The 20,691-nt window shown below is 37.8% G+C and overlaps 1 protein-coding gene across 3 annotated transcripts in view; it reads left to right on the top strand.

Annotated features, from left to right (window-relative positions):
* DROSHA (drosha ribonuclease III) overlaps positions 1-20,691 on the top strand; it is a 72,966-nt gene that overhangs the window by 36,608 nt on the left and 15,667 nt on the right. For all 3 annotated transcript variants that reach the window (XM_030969502.1, XM_030969510.1, XM_030969519.1), the window contains 8 exons: positions 4,362-4,469; positions 6,826-6,964; positions 7,648-7,708; positions 9,614-9,673; positions 11,624-11,723; positions 13,992-14,094; positions 17,025-17,095; positions 18,163-18,207. In XM_030969502.1, coding sequence (XP_030825362.1) covers positions 4,362-4,469; positions 6,826-6,964; positions 7,648-7,708; positions 9,614-9,673; positions 11,624-11,723; positions 13,992-14,094; positions 17,025-17,095; positions 18,163-18,207 — 687 coding nt within the window. The remainder of the gene's footprint in view (positions 1-4,361; positions 4,470-6,825; positions 6,965-7,647; positions 7,709-9,613; positions 9,674-11,623; positions 11,724-13,991; positions 14,095-17,024; positions 17,096-18,162; positions 18,208-20,691) is intronic.

Genomic DNA, 20,691 nt, shown 5'->3' on the forward strand with positions numbered 1-20,691 from the left:
GCCTCAGTAGAAAGGTATCTTTCAGATACTCTGTTTCATATGCATGACATCTCTAAGGAACATATCTCTGTCAGATCCTATTCTGAAGCAGTTGACAGCAACCAGCTTTGTGATATAATAAGAATAAATGCAATTTTTATTTAATTTTGTATTAGTAAAATTTGAGTAGTAGTAACAGCCATATAATTATGCTAGAGATATACTTGCATTATTTTTTGGCTGTTGCTTTGATGATGTTATTTAAGAGTTAAATGCGTGCAACTTCATATTAGCTTAACAATGCGGAGTATAAATTAGAGGGGTTGCTAGGCAAGGGTATAGGTAGAAATTTCATTATAATCTTAAAAGTCAAAGGGGAAAATTCTAGAGTGAGAGAAATGCTAGTAACTAAAATTGCTTTTCTTCCATCTGAAACATTTCTTGTGATTCTACTATTGCTTCTGAAGTAGAAGGAGAATAGTGGCACAATATCTCCTCACATAGCTCAAGAACATCACAGCCATTCCCTAATTTTTCTATTGTGAACTGTATATGTTTTTATAGCTTAAGTAAACAGAGTAAATTTCCAGTTTAGGCACTTTGAAACTGTTCTGTGTTATTCATAATATCTTTTGTGATTCATCTCCTAATGTCTTGAATATTCCTGTTTCATTTTGTTGAAGGACAGCAAAACACCAAAGAATGGTAAAAGTAAAGCTGTTTCACAATTTTTGTGCCCATCTGCAGCTGTAACATCTAAATCAGCCAGTTCTGGTATGAAGGTCCTTTGATTTGATTTCTTAGAGAGGCCAAGAATAGGCAACTGTATGTCTGTAAAATGAAAGATTGCTGCTGTTGCTACATGCTTTTTCCCAGATTAAAGAAGACTAAAACTAAATATGCATAAATCAGCTCTGGGGGCAGAGCTCAAGTGCAGTGATTTAAAATTACTGCTTTTAAAAGCATTGCAGTTTAGAAGATTGAAACTCTTTTAAGTCACTTGTGATAGCTTATACTTGCTCTGAGTTCCTTATAGCCCTAATGACACTGGTCTTTACTGTCTCAGAAATGAACTGCTTGAAAGGGTAGGAAAAATGGTGAGTGGAATGTTCTAAAAAAGTGTAAAATGTCTGAGTTCTGACAGGCTCACTTGAGGTTACCTGGTATATAAAGTGCAGTACTTGGCCACTGAGCTGGGCAGCACATGGTACACGGTGTGGCAGGATCTGGCCATGCTGAGAAGACCCCACCTCTGTTCCCCCTCTCCACCCACACCATTGTTGCTGGCGAGCCTTCAGCAGCACTGTAGAGTGTTCAGCATCTCATACATTCCAAAACATTTCAGCTCACCTGCTTCCCCTTTGTAGCTTCAGGTCAGGAGCACCTGCTGTCCTGGGGGATGATGGCACTACCTGAGGGCACTTGAGAGAGTCTCTGCCTTGCTGTGCTAGCTGCAGCAAGAAAAGGACATGCAAAATATTTGAAATCAAACATATTTTAAAAACATCTCTTCTACAGAGATAAATACGTAAAACATCAGAAACATTCAATAGCCGTAGTCCAAGATGATGGATGTTGATTGAATCAATCAATCAATCAGTTAGTGCCAGGAAAGCAGCATTTTTTCAAAGTAACTTCAAGAGTCAAATTAAGTCTTTCTTTGTGCTCTCAGGGGACTTTCAATTCTTTTTTCACTGCACCACAGCTGATAAAAGTCTGAAACTTGGTATCGGAGTCCTCAAATGCAGGGACACGTGTTGGTGTGAAGAATGTTAAACGTTGCTTGAGGAGACTCTTTCTGTCTAGTACGGTGGAATGTAGAGGCAGGGAAGCACAGTTGTCCTGTGAAACAGTTTCAGGCTTGGTTGTTTTGGTGTTTTTCAATTAATTCTTTCCGTGAAGGAACACATAGGAATCACACCTGTACAATTTATATGGAGATAAAAGGGATGTTCTTAAAAATACCCCCAAAAAACTGTAAATGAGTGACATGGTAACAAACTAAAACTTCTTAATAACACTTCCTAATTCTACTTGGAGTGGTTTTATATTTCTCTGCCATTTGGAAGTCTTTTTCTTGCATATTGGCTGGTTATTTCATCTGAGAGAAAAGGACCAGGGAAGAGTTCCTAGCAACAGTTGGCTGAACATGAGCCAGCGTGTGCCCAAGTGGCCAAAAAGGCCGAGGGCATCCTGGCCTGTGTCAGCACTTGTGTGGCCAGCAGGAGCAGGGCAGGGATTGTCCTCTATACTCAGCACTGGTGAGGCTGCACCTTGAGTCCTGTGTCCAGTTCTGGGCCCCTCAGAGCAATAAGGACATTGAGGGACTGGAGCACGTCCAGAGAAGGGCAACAGAGCTGGTGAAGGGTCTGCAGCACAAGTCTGATGAGAAGTGGCTGAAGGAGCTGGGAGAAAAGGAGGCTCTGAGGAGACCTTATCACTCTCTACAGCTGCCTGAGAGGAGTTTGTAGTCAGGTGGGAGATGATATGTTCTCCCAGGCAGCAAGTGACAGGACAAAAGGAAATGGTCTCAAGTTGTACCCAGGGGGTTTAAGATCGGATATTAGGAATAATTTCTTTGCAGATAAGGTTATCAAGCATTGTAACAGGTTGCCCAGGAAAGTGGTGAAGTCACCATCCCTGAGGGTATTTATAAAGGTCTGTGGAGCATGGTTTAGTTGGTGGAGTTTACTTCAGCAGTTGGACTCAATCATCTCAAGGGTCTTTTCCAAACTGAATGATTCTGTGATTACCTTCCAGCCCTGTGTTTAGTTTTCAGGAATTTCATGGTCTTTTTCTTAAACAGAAAGTCTTGCCATTAGTTAGTCTTCATTTTTGATCTTGTAACATTCAACAGTTTGTATTTTCTGCTGTTCTGTCATTAGTGACCTGCAGAAATCTGTAACAGCATGTATTCTGTAAATTATACGTCATCTACTTCATATGCTTGTTTTTCTTGCTTCTCTCCATGCTATACACTCATTTCCTCTAATCATACACAATCCTTTTTCTGAATTAATTATGACAGCCCTCAGATTTTAATGCCCTTAAAACACATGTTTATTCTGAATATATTCATGTTATGTCAGTAATAGGAACAACTAGAAAAAACTAGTTCACAAATGGTCACATGCATAAAAGTCTTCAAATCCTGCATTTCTCCTGTTTCTCTCTTCATTCTTATGCAAGAATTGTGATGTTGATATCATACTTGCTATAGTACTCTACTGATAAACTATACTAATTGCTTATTTCAACCCAGATGCATCCAAAGTCAATATTAGTGGAGAATTCCTTAGAAACACTGAGAGAGGGTGACTGCCATTGTTACAAAATAGAGTTGTTGTTTTTTCAATTTTATTGATATTTTCCCCAACAGGAGAACATTGTCTGTTTCTTAGACAAACAGCAACCTTTCTGATACTTTTTTAGCACATTAAATGTGCCAGACTACAGCATTTCAAAAATCCCATAATTCTTCCTCAAAAGGAAGTGAAGCAAGGCACAACTGTGCTTGAAAATTGAGTACCTACTGTTGTTTGGTGAAAGCTGGCTAAAGTGGTGTAAAGTGTTTCTTCCTTAATGTAATGAGGCAGAGGGGAAGCGCTGTTTCTTCATTTTTGAAGCAGAGTGTTAAATGAAAAGGTACAAATATAGTGTTATATTCAGTCATAGCTTCTTGAAATTTGCTGTTACTGGTGACTGTGACCGTATTCACAGGGGTCCGAGGATGAGGGAAGAGACGAGGATCTGACTCCATGTTTCAGAAGGCTTGATTTATTATTTTATGATATATATTATATTAAAACTATACTAAAAGAATAGAAGAAAGGATTTCATCAGAAGGCTAGCTAAGAATAGAAAAAGAAGAAATTATAACAAAAGCTTGTGGCTCAGACTCTCTGTCCGAGCCAGCTGGACTGTGATTGGCCATTAATTAGAAACAACCGCATGAGACCAATCACAGATGCACCTGTTGCATTCCACAGCAGGAGATAACCATTGTTTACATTTTGTTCCTGAGGGCTCTCAGCTTCTCAGGAGGAAAAATCCTAAGAAAAGGATTTTTCATGAAAGATGTCTGGGACAGGTGACCAGGTGAAAAAAAGACATTTTTTGCCTTATTGAAGTTGCTTAAGTTGAAGACTGGGTTTATGTATTTATTTCTTTAGTCTGGATGGGGCTGTGGAGATAAAAACATATGATTAATTAAGTGCTTTGATAAGTGAAGGATGGGAAACTATGATTTTTTTTTCTTACTTAAACCAAAACAGTAAACTAGAATTGTAACAATTGGGAAGTGTTTGTATTTTTAGCTCAGTCAACTGAATTCTCTGTACACTAAATTTGAATGATTTTGCTTGTTGCGTTTGTTTTTTCAGCATGCAATGATGCTTCCTGTCCTCACCCACCATGTCCGCTACCATCAGTGCCTGATGCACTTGGACAAATTGATAGGCTACACTTTTCGAGATAGGTGCTTGCTGCAGGTAAGATAGGAAAAGAAAACCCCAACATCTTGCTGGTTTCTCTCCATGATATTACTGAGCTCATTCATATTGCTGAAGTGCACAGCATTGCCTCTGCTTGGATGGACCTGATTACTTGTACTGCAGATCTTTCGAAAGTTTCAGTTTGACCAAGAGACTTCTAAATAGAGATATCTATTGTTCACATAAATATTACACCTGCCTTTGCTCCCATGGTAGATCTGGATTTGCTTGTAATGTGTGGCAAGACAAAAATGCAGTTACTGAAAAGACTGTCAAGTACTTATTTCTGGGTTAGTTCTTTATTTCAGGTATTTATGGAGAATACAATGTTATTCTGCAGATGAGTGGATGTGCCCTGCTTCTTGTTTTTATAGCCAGTTGTTCCAAAAGAGCAGAGTTGCCCTTTTTTTGCATTTGTAGGTAGTGAATAGAAATTTGCAAACTTCTGTTTGGCTCTTGATTTCTGCAAGTATATGATGAATTTTTTTTTTTATTAACAAGCAAGAGCAGGAGCTGGAGAGGAGAAGTTCTTACTTGTGTTAGATGCATCCATGTCACATAACTAGCCTTTTATGTTAGTGCATATTTGGAACTGATTATCTCTGAGGCTGGTTCTTTGCATGGTGGCCCCTTTCCTCTTAGACTTTTTCTGAATTTAGTGAAGGAATATGGGGACTTCTATACAGAACTTCCTTCTGAAGTAAGCGTCATCTCTCTCCAATGACTGGACTAAATTCAAAACATGGCAGTTTTTGTATTTCTTTACAGATTTTATTCCCAAATTATTTTAGGGAAATGTCTTTTCTCACAGCTTTTCTGGTTTCTAGGATTTGTTTTCCAGGCCTTTTCCTACTGCAAGTTACATTAAACATTGAGCATTTTCTAGGATTTGGTTGTTGGCAGGTTGTCTTTGTTTTAATGTCAAAGATAAAAATGCAGTGATGGAAACTTTCAAAATGTTGAGGCCAAACACACAAACCAACAAGTAAATTTAATCAAAAAGAGATGAGAGCATAAAAATAAAGTGTTAATAATGTTTGGTTATAACAAATGTGCTTTTTAATGTTTTGTCCCTACACTCATTTATTTAAAACCTAAAAACATTTTCCATGGTAGGAAGAGCTTTTTAAAAATGTATATAGTATCAGTAATTTGCTTGGGCATAGGCAGTGTTTGATGTATAATTCTGCATTGATTGTTACCTATTTTATCATGGTATATTCTTTTTAAAATACAGGCAGGCTAAAAAAAGATTACACTGAATTATCTATTCAGAAAAGCTGTAATGTGTCATCTGGTCCAGATGGAGCAGAATTTGAGAATGTGCAATTACAACAAACTTAGTAATACTATCAAGGAATTAAAAAGGACTTGGAGAAAGTTCTTATTGTTGATTCAATATAATTTTACTCTTTAAGTTTTGTGCTTAGAAAGCAACAGACAATGTTTGAATGACTTACTGAACATCTTTGCTCACAGTCTGCAGCACCAGTCCTGCATGTGTGTTAGAAGTAACTTTCTGCAACTTGCATTTTCCAGTGTTCCCTCTTTTTTTATACACAACTTTTGTGTGCCCATATTTTTATACATGCACAATATTTTGATCTGTGTATGTGTAATGAAGGAGAAAATGTGTGAGTTAGCAGGATGGAGTTCTGAAAAGCAAGCTGTAGTTCTATTTACTGCTGCCATTTCTGCAGTGGTGATGTCAGCAGCAGAGTAAGCTTTTGGTTATCCTTGGTGGTACAAAGGTAAAACAGGACCAATCCTGTCATTCCTCTTCCATTTGAAGAATGAGTCCTCTATAGTCATGAGGGAAAGGGTTCTTCTGTGATTAACTCTGCCAAGAGTAATGTACTTGTTGTTGTTTCATTTTTTGAGCTAGGAGAGTTTTATACATACTTAAGTAATGTAAATATGGATGGTTGAGAAGCTCTTTTAATTGCTTATTTTTTAATATGAATATTTATAGTTCAGTGTTAGAGTGAATATATTTTTAAATAAGCAAATGTGTTGAAATCAGGTCAGCAAAGCTGGTAAGCAGAAGTCTTAAGGCAAATTGACAGTTCATGCTTTTTCTCTTCTAAACTAATTTTTCTTTAAAGAAAAAAATGATGAAAGTTAATTAGTTAAATTGATGATTGAGCAGAAATGTTGCTTCTTTCTGACATCTGAAAAAGCTCACCCTGCATTTAAATTCCTGGAACCAAGTTTCTGATTGACTACATCACTTTGTAACCTTTCTTCAAACTGAAAAATAACTATTACTAGCTGCTGGTCTAAGATAATGTTTTTCTTTCATTTGCAAAAATACATTTAACCCTTTTTTTTCCCTGTATGTGTTACACTATAGCTTGCCATGACTCACCCAAGCCATCATTTAAATTTTGGGATGAATCCGGATCATGCCAGAAATTCCTTATCCAACTGTGGGATTCGACAGCCCAAGTATGGAGATAGAAAAGTTCACCATATACACATGAGAAAAAAAGGTATGCCATTTACACCACTAGCATTTTCATTTTTCTCTTACCTCACATTTAATCAGTAAGAACACCCTTTGTTCCATCATCATTTCCTTGGCCATTTTACTTTTGAGAGATGCCTTTAGTAGAGGATTTCAATAATTATACGCAGACACTGGTGAGGTCTTTCTAAAAGACTGGATTTTGCAAATTAGTCAGCAAGTGAAGAGCTGAAAACAAGCAAGGGTAATAAATGGGAGGATGTATTTGCTTAGATTTTTGGCAAGTACTGTTTTCTTAATTTGCTGCTCAACATGGTGAACGAACTGGAATATATTTTGTAAATGTGTCTTGCTAATGTGAATGTGTGGTCTGTCAGCTGCAAAATATTCCTCACCCCTTTAAAGTATATTCAGTGATAATGAAGTAAATTATTTGTTGCTTATGTAATGTTTAGAATGTCCTTTTCATGCAAAGGTGGTATTTATCTGGCTTCCTGAGTGCAGAAATTCAATAATGTTGTTATGGGACTGTGGTCAGTTAGGCAGAGAGCATTGGTAAGGATTATACTTTATGTAATGAGCCCTGTAAATAACAGGATAATCTTGTGTACAGCAATTACAAAGTAACATTTTGAGTAATTGTTTTCTACATTTATTCAAAGTGAATTAGTGTCTGTTTACTTAATAGTGCATTGTTTATGTTTTTAGGGATCAACACCCTGATAAATATTATGTCCCGTTTGGGACAGGATGATCCAGCTCCTTCCAGGTAATGAAAATAGTTGTTTGCAAGTAGGGAAGCTGCTGCAGTGGGAGATATTTAATAGAAACAACCAACTTACTGTCAGCAACAGCTTTGGCAAATAGTTGAACTGAAAAGTCATTTTGAATTGGCTTTTATATTATGAAGGTGTGCTGTACCTCCATTAGCAGTGACATAGTAAATGTTTGGTCATACCTGCAGAAAATGTCTGAGGAGGGTTTTAACAGATAATTCTATCATTTTTGTTGATCCTTGAAATGAGGAGGACTAAAAGGCTACCTTTTTGCTTTCTGCAGAATAAGATTTGTTGTTGTTGTTGTTATCAGTGCTATAAATTGGATTCTTCATTATGTTTTCTCACAGTAGCACCTTCCTGGCATGGCACCTTGTTAACAGGAGTGTGGTGCTGAGCATGGGCTTTGCTGATTTACTATTCCAATTTAAAGACAGATGCAAAACCCATTAATGTTTTAATGCAATAATCTGTAAATGACCACTAAGAATTTTTTGAGTATAAATATAGTTTAAGATGTGGTTTACAGCCACAGGCACCATATTGAGCTGAAGTTGAATACACAAAGCTGACAAAGCTAATGCACGAAGCAGTTGCACGTGAAATCTCTGAAATGCATGATCTAGATGGCAGTGTGTCTTTTAGTCAGCTAGTGCTCTAGCTGGACCCAAGAGCCATCATTTTGAAAGAAGCTTGGGAATAGGAGAAATTTAATTCTACATAAATTATTGTGGCACTGTTCCCTAAATGCTGTTTCATCTAGACTATGCCCTTTTCAAGCTTACTTGAATCCTCTAAAGATAACATAAGGCTAAATTGCATTAATTCTTATGAAATAACACAAAAATGTAAAGTCACATTTCTGAGACTGGTGTGTTTTCAGTTATGTTGCCGCACAGAGGTGTTGTAGATTTGCTCACACACTACTGTTTTATACAGCAGAAGTACTTGAATTCTTTCAGCCCATAACAAAAGCCTGCTATTTCAGAAATTACACTAATTATATAATTGTTGGAGGAGTGAATATTACAATAAAAGCTGCCAAATACTTGACAAGAATCTTCTGGATTAAAAATAAAACCCTATGGCAATTGCCTTGATTCTGTTACAGTCATATGTAAAATCCAAAATGGTGCTGCTTACTTGCTTTGGTGTCTGGAGCAAAAATTTGAATGTATTCAAAGACAAGCTCATAGTCTTTTTCAGCTGCTTGCCCTTATTAGTCCTTTGAATATAAGCAGGCAGGCAGCTTGAAGGAAATGAAGCTTTATGGAAAACAAAGGTAAATCAGGCACAGTGATGAAAGAAAACAGGAAATAAAAGATTCTAATAAGTTTAATGGCATCTTTGGATGCATCTCCTGGTACAGCCATTCTTTCTTTTGAGCTCAGAGGAAGTTACAGAAAACAAGGCATTTAAAGGTGCTGTGAAAAATCCAAGTTCCTATTCCCTCTGCCATAGCAACGATCTGCTGCAGGGTCATCCTGCCCTGCAGGTGTTGATGTTAATTAGGTAGAGCTCCCTAGTGTCGTGCACAAGGCTTGGAACAGGCTTTTTGTTTCAATCATCTGGTGCCCTCTGATGGACAGAGAAACCTGACCTCAGTGCCAGGCAGCAGTCCTGCTTCCTTTTCCCATTTTGTGAAGCTTTGACAATAGCTCAGAACAGAACATACAGAAATTTCGAAGGTGGTGGTGTCAGTCCTGAGTTTCATGATTCACATAGTTATTACTCTGTTTTGGAAAGGATTGTGATCCAGAGAGGGTGTGGGAGGCTGCAAAAATTAGTATCGTGACTGATTAGCAATCAACTCTGATTTTTTTCTGTTTTAATTGTGTTGTGTAAATAACCAGTATGTGTTACTTAGGTTATGGTGAACTTTAAAATGCCTTTTTCAGGATTAACCACAATGAGCGTTTAGAATTTCTGGGAGATGCCGTGGTGGAGTTCTTAACAAGGTAAATGGGGAATTCTTCAACAGTTCTCACCTTTGTATGTTATTATTATAGTGTTGTGTTTATTGAACTTTCCAGTGTCTACTTTCACTGTGAATGTTTGCAGTCCTGCCTGATATTTAGACCTGCACACCTCCAGACAACTCTCTTGATAATTCTTCCAGTGGTCATGATAAAACAAGAAAGATTACAAAACAGAAAGTTAGAGTTTCTCTTTCATGGAGTGCAATTGATTTGGGTTAGAGATTATTCAGCTGTAGACAAGTTGAACTTTTTACCCTTTTTTTAAAGGAAATATGCTTTTCCTGGCATGCTATTTTGTTTCCATGGGTTCTCTTTGTCTAGTTGCAAGGGAGAAGCATTTATGGGTAATGTTGAACGTGTTGCAGTTCTTGTATTTCCAGTTATTAGGGCTGTAGCTTCCATAACAACTTCAATAGTTTAGCATATATGCAGTCTACTCAAAAGTAATGAAAAGAACTCCATGGTTCATCAAAAATTTCTCCAGTTCTGGCCTGAATATTCTGAAATCAGTGAACAAAACAGGCATATTATTAGTTACCTCCATTGTTCTACCTTACCTTACTAGAGGCAAACAGGTTGCACAAATTAAAGATTATTATCTATTTGCACCTGCTTTGTTCTGCTGTTTTAAATAGAGGTGTAGTCTTGTTTACTGCTAATTTGCTCTTTAAGCCAGTTTGTTACATGAACAACAAAACTGCCTTTATATCTCTGTTCTCTACTAGCCATTAGCTATGTGATATTAAAAACTATTAGCCTATAAAGGTCTCCACTGCCCTTAAAACTCATGGCCTTTTCTCTCATACAACAGTACAGGCTGATACGATGGAAGACTTGCTGATTAAAATGTCTTGCATTTTTCATTGTCATTGTTCATCAACCATCAGTTCACTTTCTGAGCTAACTTTTGTCTCGATTCAGAAAAAAAAATGAGCTCCATTTTTGTTCAATAGAGCATGTAAGCACCTATTTAAGTCTGATTTTTTTTCTACCTCTCCTAACTTCAGGTGTCTGCTGTTGTGAATTATGATGCTTGATTGGATTGCCTCTAAGTTTTATAGCAATTTTTTTCCTTAAATAATCTTGCATCTATCTGCATTTTTCTCCCTATGTACTGGCTTAATAAAATATTTTAATAATTAGTGCCATACAATGCCTTAATTGGAGAATGTTGAAAACCCTCTATGTGTTAACTTTTTTTGACATGGGGTAGATAGTCATAGATGAAAGTATCCAAAATAATTTATTCATTACGCAGATCTTGATGGGATCAGTGAATTACTTTTGTTTTGTTTCTGTTTTATGAAGAACCTTGCTAGCATGATGACAAATAACATTGAAGGTTGTTAAAAGCCTATGATTTTTACTTCTTTTTTTTTTTTTGGTTGCTTGTGGAATAATGACTTCACACATTTGATAAATCCAGGCTGTTGAGTTCTTTTCTTTGTTTCCATTAGCATCTGTTAAAGTACTTTAAGAAACATGTATAAACAGACAGGTGTCCTGTTGGCAGCAGCACCTGAAAGCATTGTGTACCCACAGCATGGCATTTCTCAAGGCTGAGGCTTCCCTTGTGCTTTATTCCTCAGCATCCTGTAGGTGTCAGCTGTGCTGAACCCTCTGATGCTGCTGCTAGACAGAAACCTGAGATGAGGGAACTGCAGGCTGGCAGGGATTTAGACATTATGTGCTGCCCAGCAGAGAAGCAGCACTCTTCCTGATCTGCTGCCAGTGCTATCCCATCAGAGAGGATTGGACATTGTTTGAATGTTTTATCTTTACCTTACTTCAAGCCGAGTTCCACTTTGGTAAGGGACCCACCCGTATTACCCACTAGGGTCTGAGGGAAGGGCACAGTTCTCTACAGGTGTATGTGGTTTCTCTTCAATCACATGCTAGCAGCATCTGGTTTGCTTTTTGTTTTGCCAGTGTCCACTTATACTACCTGTTTCCCACTCTGGAGGAAGGAGGATTAGCTACGTACCGCACTGCCATCGTACAGAACCAGCACCTGGCCATGCTGGCTAAGGTACAGCTCTCTGTGCCTCTGTGTTTGACATCCGTGTCAGTGTCTGGACTGCTTCTTGAGGGAACTGCCTGCTTTGAACATCACTTTCTTTGCTGTGCTTTGTGTACAAGATTGGGGATGCAGGAACCCTTTTCAGTTTGAAAGTAGATTTTAAAGGAAAACTTAGTGTTTTCTCCAAAGCATGCTTTTGGGAAAAGTGATTTTTGCAGGTATAGAGATGAGTTTTTAGCCTTTGTTGAAGGTGTGCCTTTACTTGCCTTTAATTTGCACAAGTAATGAAGCTGACAGTAGAACTTCAGTGAAGAAAAAGAATCAAACTTATAAACATGTTGTTTATAACAGAACTTTCTGATAGAATATGTAGGGAAAGCATGGCAACTGGAGGTAGAAAATATGGGGGGAAAAATAGCATCTGCTCTATAACCTATGCAATCATTTCAGGTCCACTGTAGACTGTCAGAGTAGTCAGCAGTATATTGAACAGGGTTTTGGAGAAGGGTTTTGTTATCTCCTAGGAAAAATTAAGATGCCTTAGAATTTTATTTAATTTAGTTCTGTGAACAACAGAGCTTTTTATATTTCTATATATGATACTGGTGCATGGTATTATGATACATAAAGTTGATTCAGTCTATTCATAAATAGGTAGGTATTCCCTTATTCATTCTTGATTTTGTTAGCTTTTTTTTTAAGAAACAGTCTCAGATTTACTGATGTAATTGATTATGCCAAACATGTGCACACACTGTCCACTGTGTGCTGCTGATAGTTTTCAAGTTTTCAATCTTTCCTCTCTGTAATCACACAGTTCCCTAAACAAGTTTATCCAATCTTGGGATTTTGGCAAAAACTGCAGGATTTCTAACATATCATCTTTTTGCTCAGCTCTCAGGAGAGGCATAGGGTTGGCAATGAACAGAATAATTTTCTTCCACATCTTTTTTAATTAATTTAGATAAGCATGAATTGATTGAAACCCTTCATATCAAGGCCTTGTTTACAAATATGGTATTGCCTGACATTTGAATTAATTATACTATTTTTAAACCTGCGTCAGGAAAGCTCATATATTCTTCAAGTCTGTTCACAGCCTTTATCATTGTACAAGAACAATTTTTGAAAATTTTTATTGCATTATTTTAAAAACTGTAGATGCAGCTGTAAATACTAGATGTCTGTATATTCCCAATTTTTCTCTCATGAGTCTTATATGATGTTCCTGGGTTTCTTCCCCTGCAGTGTCATATTGCATTCAGTTCACTTAATATAATTCTCATCCTCTCAATGTCTCTTGAACTTGTGGAATGCTGTTCATAACTAAGAAGCAAATGATGAGTATAAGAAGTTGAAATTTTATATAAAACAATATTCTATTTCTACGTTAACTCTAGCAAGTGCTGGCTGTGCATTATGAAGTGTGGTGGAACGCTGTCAGTCATAATTTGCACTGTTCTGGAGCAGTGAACAGGCTGCCATTCATTGAAAATGGAAAACTCTTTTTGGCAATTGAAACACATCTAAACCATGCATCTCAAACAACTTAGTCTCCAGCTTTACCTCTTAAATATACTCTGGGAGGATGAAGTTAAAAGTTAACAAGATATTAATCAGTAGAAACTTATACCCACCTGGGCAGAGCCTGTTCTCATACAAACTTAGCAAGATGCATAAATCTCTTCTTTAAAAATCCCAATAATGGTTTTGTGTCAAAAAGACAAATATGTAAAGAGAATCTAGGGGCTCTTGCCTGCATTTCTATAGCAGAATTATCATATATTATAGAAAATATCTGGCTTACTGTCTGAGATTTTGACTGGCAAGCAGAACTATAGTTCAGGCAACAGAAGAGTGTTAATGATGCACTTTTGAAAGGACGAAGGAAGCTAGGTGGCACTGCAGATTAAAATATGAGCCTTCTCTTGCCATGCCCAGAGCCTACCACCTGTTGATGGTCTTAGAGGAAAAAGCCAGATAGATGTTCAATGGATTGTGTCTACCAGAGTTCCTATTCCTCACTGTTCTGCATTAGTTTCTTTTAGTTTGATAATTCTGGTTTTTCCATGGTATCACACTCCAGTTTTTACCTCTGATAAACAAAGGAAATTTTTTACTTTTAGCCTTTGTCTAAACTGAAACTTTGGAGAAAAGCTTCATAGTTCCTTCAAACCTAGTAGCTGCGTGATGACAGTGTAATTGATTTTTAGTGACAGAACTGGTACTCTTGTGCTTCTAAAGCCATGGTTTTCACTCTTTCTACATATTTTGCAGAAGCTGGAACTGGAACGATTCATGCTCTATGCTCATGGTCCAGACCTTTGCAGGGAGTCAGATCTCCGCCATGCCATGGCCAACTGCTTTGAAGCCCTCATAGGTAACATGTTTGCATTTGTGTGTGCAGGCAGGTACATTTTATACCTGTCTGTGTGCCATGTTGATTGATGGAGGAAATGTGAGCCTGTTGAGCAGTGCCAGTAGGAGTAGGCAATAATAAGTCTTGTTGTATCATCTTTGTCCCTTCCCCTCTCCTGCACATATGCCATGTGTATAAACACATTGACTGTGTAGTACAACCATGAAAATCTCATCTTCCATGTCCTGGCTTCCACACACTGAAGGGCAAGCCTTCTCATGTCACTGCAGAACTCCACCTCTCGTGTGCCGGCATGGCCTGACACCTGCCCCCTGTGGGAGCAGGGGAGCAGTTCGGTCAGCGTGACCTGGCAGAAGATAAGCAGGTTCATTGCTTCCAGTAGTGCTTGAACAGACCTTCAGCCTCAGCCCTGAATTTTAAACTGCAGCTTGCTTTCTGAATGCATCAGGCACTCCCAACTGAGTCACCAGACTACTTCCTCTGTGCCCTTCTAGCCTTCTGTGAATTTGCAGAGTAAATACCTTTTAGTCTTTGCATTTTTCTTACAGGTAAAAAGCATGGCAATATGGCTGGTGTAATAAAGCTACCCTCTAGCTGAGGGTGAAGGAGAGTTGTGTCAATTTGCTGTTGGGCACTAAGATGCAGATTAGTGACTGGCTGCATTGGTCTATAGGTTTATATTGCAGAGGAAATCAGGGCCTGACTGACCACAGTTACCACACCAGGAGTATGAAGCTCTCTTTGGTTACATCTGCACAAGCTCTATTTTAAATAGCAAATTTTTATGAACCTTTACTTTCTTGAGTATACAAAGCAAGTTAGTCTCACTGGCTTGACTTCATATTCATCGAGATGTACTGTACAAGTTACTAGCTATGGGAATGGTTTAGCCCTGTTACAGGTCTTTAGGTACTACATGAGCTCTTGAAGCATTTTGTCCTGCTTTGAAAAATAGATCAGAGTTGGCTTAGTTGTCAATAGTTCTGTGCATTCTGCCTTGGGCCAGATTGCATTTCCTCTTATCAAGAAATAAGAGTTTTCTTTTAAACTCTGTTTTGCTTTCCATGAACGCTTTGATCTTTAATTTAAAAATAAAAAGCAAACAGAAGAGGAACACTAGATATGTATCTGTGTCTTTGTTCATAGGCTTCAGCTTGTCTAGGATATAGCAATGAGAACTATTTGGCAAGCATTGAGATTTGCTGAGAGAGCAGGCTTGCTGTTTAACCTCCAATACAAAGCTGTTCAGCAAGTTAATTGAGCAATAAGATTTTTTCAGTGCTGTAGCTAAAATGTGGGAGCTTGTTAAGGGATTGTAAAAGTATATGTAGCTCCTACTTGAGGCTCTTCTGGAAAGTCTGGTGCTTCATCACAAAGTCCCTGTGATGAACATAAAAACCAGAAGTATGAGCAGGTTGCCTAGGAATTGTTTAAAACTTTGTGCTCTCATAATGTTCCTCTTCCAGATTAGTCTTATAAACCCCCAAACTGTTCTTTGAAGAGTCCAAACAAAGTAGTTGACCTAGTGAGGAATCAAAGGGGAAGGGAAAGGCAAGGCCAATCATGTTCTTCCTGTGTCTGGGAACATGCACTCCCTTTCTCTGTGTTCTTGATGTAGCTGTGTATTCCATTTGCTTTTATGCTTACAATAACAAGTTTGAGATTTTCAGAAGTTCTCCTGTAAAACGTATTAGAGGACAAAATGTTGATACTAATTTAAGAAGTGCCTGTGCAGATGTAGAGTATATAGGGTACACATGAAAATATGTGAAGTTTTGCAGAGCTTGTTACTGATGGACATGTGGAGAGAGCTAGTGAGGGCTGTGTGTGAAGTTTAAAAAAAAGCAAACATGATCTTCAGAAGCTGAGACGTGCAGAGATGGCCTTTCCAAGTCAGACAATAAATTATTGTGGCACCAATAAGGAAGGAGGCTCAAGGAAGACCTTGAGCTTTGCAATAGTCCCAACACATCGTTTATATACAGAGTGTAATCTTATTGCAAGTATAGAATAAATGGTAATTGTTTGCTAGTTATTGAAATGTATTTCATGGGTTTCCCTATCTGCAAATGTTGTGGTTTATCCCCAGGCAGCAGCCAAGCCCCATGCAGTTCTTGCTCACTCCTCCACCAGTGGGATTGAGGAGAGAATCAGAAGGATAAAAGCTGGAAAAGTCATGGGTTGCAATAAAGACTGTTTCATGGGGAAAACAAAAGCTGTGCACACAAGCAAAGCAAAACAAGAAATCATTTCACTGCTTCCCATGGGCAGGCAGCTGTTCAGCCATCTCCAGGAAAGCAGGGCCTTGTCACACATAATGATGATTTGGGAAGACAAACACGATCACTCCCAACATACTTCTTCCCTGCAATTTATATAGCAGTCTGGAATATCCCTTGGTCTTTGGTACCTGTCGTCCCCAATCAACACCCTTAGCTCTCCAGTGTGGCAATACCAAAAGCAGAAAAGGCCTTGACTCTGTGGAGCCCTACTCAGCAATCACAAAAGCATCTCTGTTTTATCAACCTCTGTTCAGCAAAAATGGAAAACATATCCCTGTACTAGTCACTGCAAAGAAAATGAAGTCTATCCCAGCTGAAACTAGCACAATTGTGTAGTTAGCTGTTTAGTGGAAAGTATTTCTGGAAATATAGGTAAATTTGTATAAACTTGGCTCATTGGATGTATCATTTTCTATCACTGATATAATTATTTCAAGTTTTTCTTTTCATTTTATGACTGTTCATTTATGCTGGTGTTTAATGTGCTTTAAATTTCTCCAAAAAACAGGTGTTGGTACAGAAAGCATGCTTTCAAAAATGAATGTGTTGGAGATGAAGAAGTCCAAGATCTTTGACTTTCTCATGCTTAGTAATTTCCTGAGTGCTAATTGCATTATTGACCTTTGACATATTGGTCCCCTCATGCAGGAGCTGTTTATCTAGAGGGAAGCCTGGAAGAAGCAAAACAATTATTTGGACGTTTGCTCTTCAATGAAAAGGTATTTATGTACTTACATGATTTGATTTCCAGTTCAAAAAGAACTTGATGTGCTTTCGTCTCCATTGTTTTACTTAAGGATCACAAATGAACAGAAGTACTGTTTTATGCAGTTCCTGGAAATTGAATTAGGACAGCAAGCCCTACTGATCCAGACAAAAAAAATTATGGTATTTTCTCAGGTGTGCTTTGGGTTGCTTGGCTTAGGTAGGGAAAGGGTGGCTGGTGTGGGAAACCTGGCAGCTTCCATTCCAAGTGCTGCTCTGAAAACATAAATGGGTGCTGCAGATCCAGGTCTTTGGCTCTGAGGGAATGATGCACTTGTCAAGCAACTATTCAGTTTCATCCATTAAATCATCATACCCTAAAAGCTTTAAACATATGTTTGGAGAGAAAAAAAAGGAGGGTGTTTCATTCAGCATTTACCCAATTGCACAATTACAGTGTGCAAGAATAGATCAGGCTGTGTCTTAGATGGCTGTTAGTTAGAACATGTTCTGTGTAAAGGTGAAGGAAAGTACCCAGTGCTGGGACAGCACACATGGCAGTGGTGAGAGGATGAATTGTATATTATTTTCCTTCCTTTAAGTCTCTGAAATGACAAAGCTTATTAGAAATAGAAGTATTTGGAAGCATATTGTAACTCACTGTTTATTTGCTGCTTGGTGGCTGTAGTGAAAGAAGCCTTTATGAAATAGAAGAAAATAAGTGGGATTTTTTTTTTCTTTTTCAGTCCTTTCCTTTGGAGAAGTCAAACTTGCTACTGAGGACTACTTGCAAATAAAGTTAGTCCTGAGGCTTAAACAAATCTTTTTCTTCTTTAACCACTTTTTATGTGGTTCAAGGATTTTTCCACCTCTTTGACACAAGCTAATTGAGAGAACTACAGGCAGTTTGAACAGCAAATACACGATTTTAAAAATTAGTTTGCCAGCACTATTGAATTTGCAATAAGCAGAGTCAGCATCTGAAATAGTTCGGTATTTCAAGTAATGACATTTTATTTAGTACTGTGGAATTTGTTAAATGACTCCCTTGAGCATTAAAGGCATCTCTCAATGTTTGCAGGACCTGCGGGATGTATGGCTTAATTATCCACTACACCCACTCCAAGTAAGTGTATCCCTTTCTGTAATAAATTTCACTGTTCTGTTTTATTTTCAGGGATGCCTTTCCATAGGTTTCCATTGTGATGACATCTCAGAAATTGTGCTAAAGAGTAGCCAAAGGAATATATATATGTTTTCCTTTGTGTTTGGCTTGTGATTTGTTTGGTTGGTTTTTCTAAATAAGTAGTGAGTTTTTGCCTCTCTGAGAATTAATCATTCACCTTTCCTTGGCTCATGTTTCTTGTATAACTGTGCCTGTAAAGTAAATCAAATGAGAGGTAATGTTTTGACAGCTTCTTGTTTGTTTTCTCAAAATTGGAGGAAAAGGGTACAAAAACAATCTATGAATGTATTTTCTTAACCTAAAATTAGGACTGAAACCTTAAAAATAGGAAGGCATATTAATTGAATGCCATAAAAGTTTGATTTGATTCTATTTTGATTTTGTATGTTTGTGCCTATGCAATAATAGTGTGGTTGTTTCAGTGATTCCAGTAACTTTAATACCACATAAACACTAAAATTACAAAGGTGTCTGAAGGCTAACTTATCCTCCATGTATCGAAGGATACAAGTTCACAAGCTGTCAGTTTATGAGGCTGGAAGTTGGGAGATTGATATCCCAGTCCATTCTCCTTTACTCAGTTCTTGGGCAGACATAGAGCAGGTCTCAGAGCCTCTCTGAACTGTGCCTCCTTGTCTTCAGCGCAAGCAGGAGTGTACAAGCTTGCTGCAAAAAGAGCAGTGAATGCACAGACAAAATCTTCAGTAACAAATCAGTGCACGTGAAGAATTTTTACAACCACATCCCTCTGAGTATAAATACAAAATACTCTTAATGGAAGATAACATTTTGAGATTCAACACTAGCTGTCCTGTGTGGTGGCACACGCAGCTCCAAAGAAGATTGTTCTTACTGTGAATTTCTTTCTTTTCTCCTACTTTATTTTAACCTTTTCATCCCTGCTTTCTCATAGTCTTACACTCTGCTTAGAAATTAGCAAATCGGTGTAGGAAGCTTATAGTTTCTTACTACTACCTTGACTTGTGTGATGAAAATTGTTTTCTTCCACATCCCAAAACCATCTTAGGGGGTTTTGCCAGCAGGTGAAACACAGGCAGCTCAGGCTTGCCTTTTGGCACAGCTAACCTGAAAAACATAGTTTTTAAAAATTACTAAAAATCACTGTAACAATATGCCGAATGAGATCCCAAACCAAAAAAAAAAAAAAAAAAAAAAAAAAAAAAAAAAACCTGGGTAAGATAACAGAGTTATAGGTCTTCAGTTCTGTGTATTTGGCAGTAGCCAAGTCTGTAGAAATGGTCTAAAAAATAATTAGTGGTTATCTGGATATATATGGACTCTAGAAAGAATCAGCATGTAAAGATGAGTCCTGCCTCACAGATGTATGGGAAGTTTTAGGAGACAAAACAGCATGTGATAATGCAGATGATTCTGTTTGCTGGGTTTCCTGAGAGGCTGTTGGAAAGACAGTCAGGAAAGGCTTTTAAAATTTTATCTTTTTTTTTTTTTTAAGAAGCAATAAAAAAACCCAACTTCAATGAAAAATGTCAGTCCCTACCAGATTAAAAGGAATGGCTGAAATATAAGAAAGGGAGAAAAGGAGTGAAATGACCATATCTTGCAAGGAATGGTGATCACTGGCAGATTTCCCTCGGGATCTTTGCTCAAGTACAGGCTGTTCTCATTGACAGCCTAGGGAACAGGATGAGCAGTGAGGTGACAGTTTGTTGACAGTACCAAATTATTTCAAGTAGAAGGGACAACAGCAGACTGAAGAATTGCACCCTGGTTGTGAGAATGCAAGGGTGACTCACTATGGAGTTTTAAAAAGCAGTGTAGGTAAATAGAAAGGGTTGTGCATGATGAAGCAAAAAGCAGTCTCAGCTCCACAAGCAGCTGAACTCCAAAATGACCATTTTCACCCAAGTGTGGAATTTTGGTGCAAGGGTATGTAGCTCTGTGAAAGTGTGAACTGAATGCTCTGTACAGAAAAAAGACAAATTGAATGTAATCAATTAATAGAAAAGGGGCAGATAACAAACCAAAAATTATCTCAATGCCAGTTTAAAAAGCTTTTCTTTTAGGCATCCTTCTTGATAATTCCTCTAAAGCATTACTATACCAAAGAGATGCTCAGAATGGGTGGAGGAAATACTTAAGCCATTTTCCAGCTCCACAAAGGCATTTAACAATGTCATCACAATAATGACATCAGACAAGAAACTGATAAGAAAAGATATTGACCCAAAGCAATAATTTTAATTTTCTTGTGTTAGTGTGCCCTTTTAAATTTCATATTTAAAGTATTTATTCTTGATTTTTGATACTTAAGGGAAGTGGAAGAAATTGATTTGGATTTTGTCTCATCTTGACATGCTGTCAGTCTTCCAGCCCTTTTCTAATAATTTTTGAATGTGTTGCTCAGTTGCAGACAATGTGATAATGTTAGAAAATGCATAAATA

The sequence above is a fragment of the Camarhynchus parvulus genome, chromosome 2 (genome assembly GCF_901933205.1).
Source record: "Camarhynchus parvulus chromosome 2, STF_HiC, whole genome shotgun sequence".
NCBI classification, from domain to species: domain Eukaryota; kingdom Metazoa; phylum Chordata; class Aves; order Passeriformes; family Thraupidae; genus Camarhynchus; species Camarhynchus parvulus.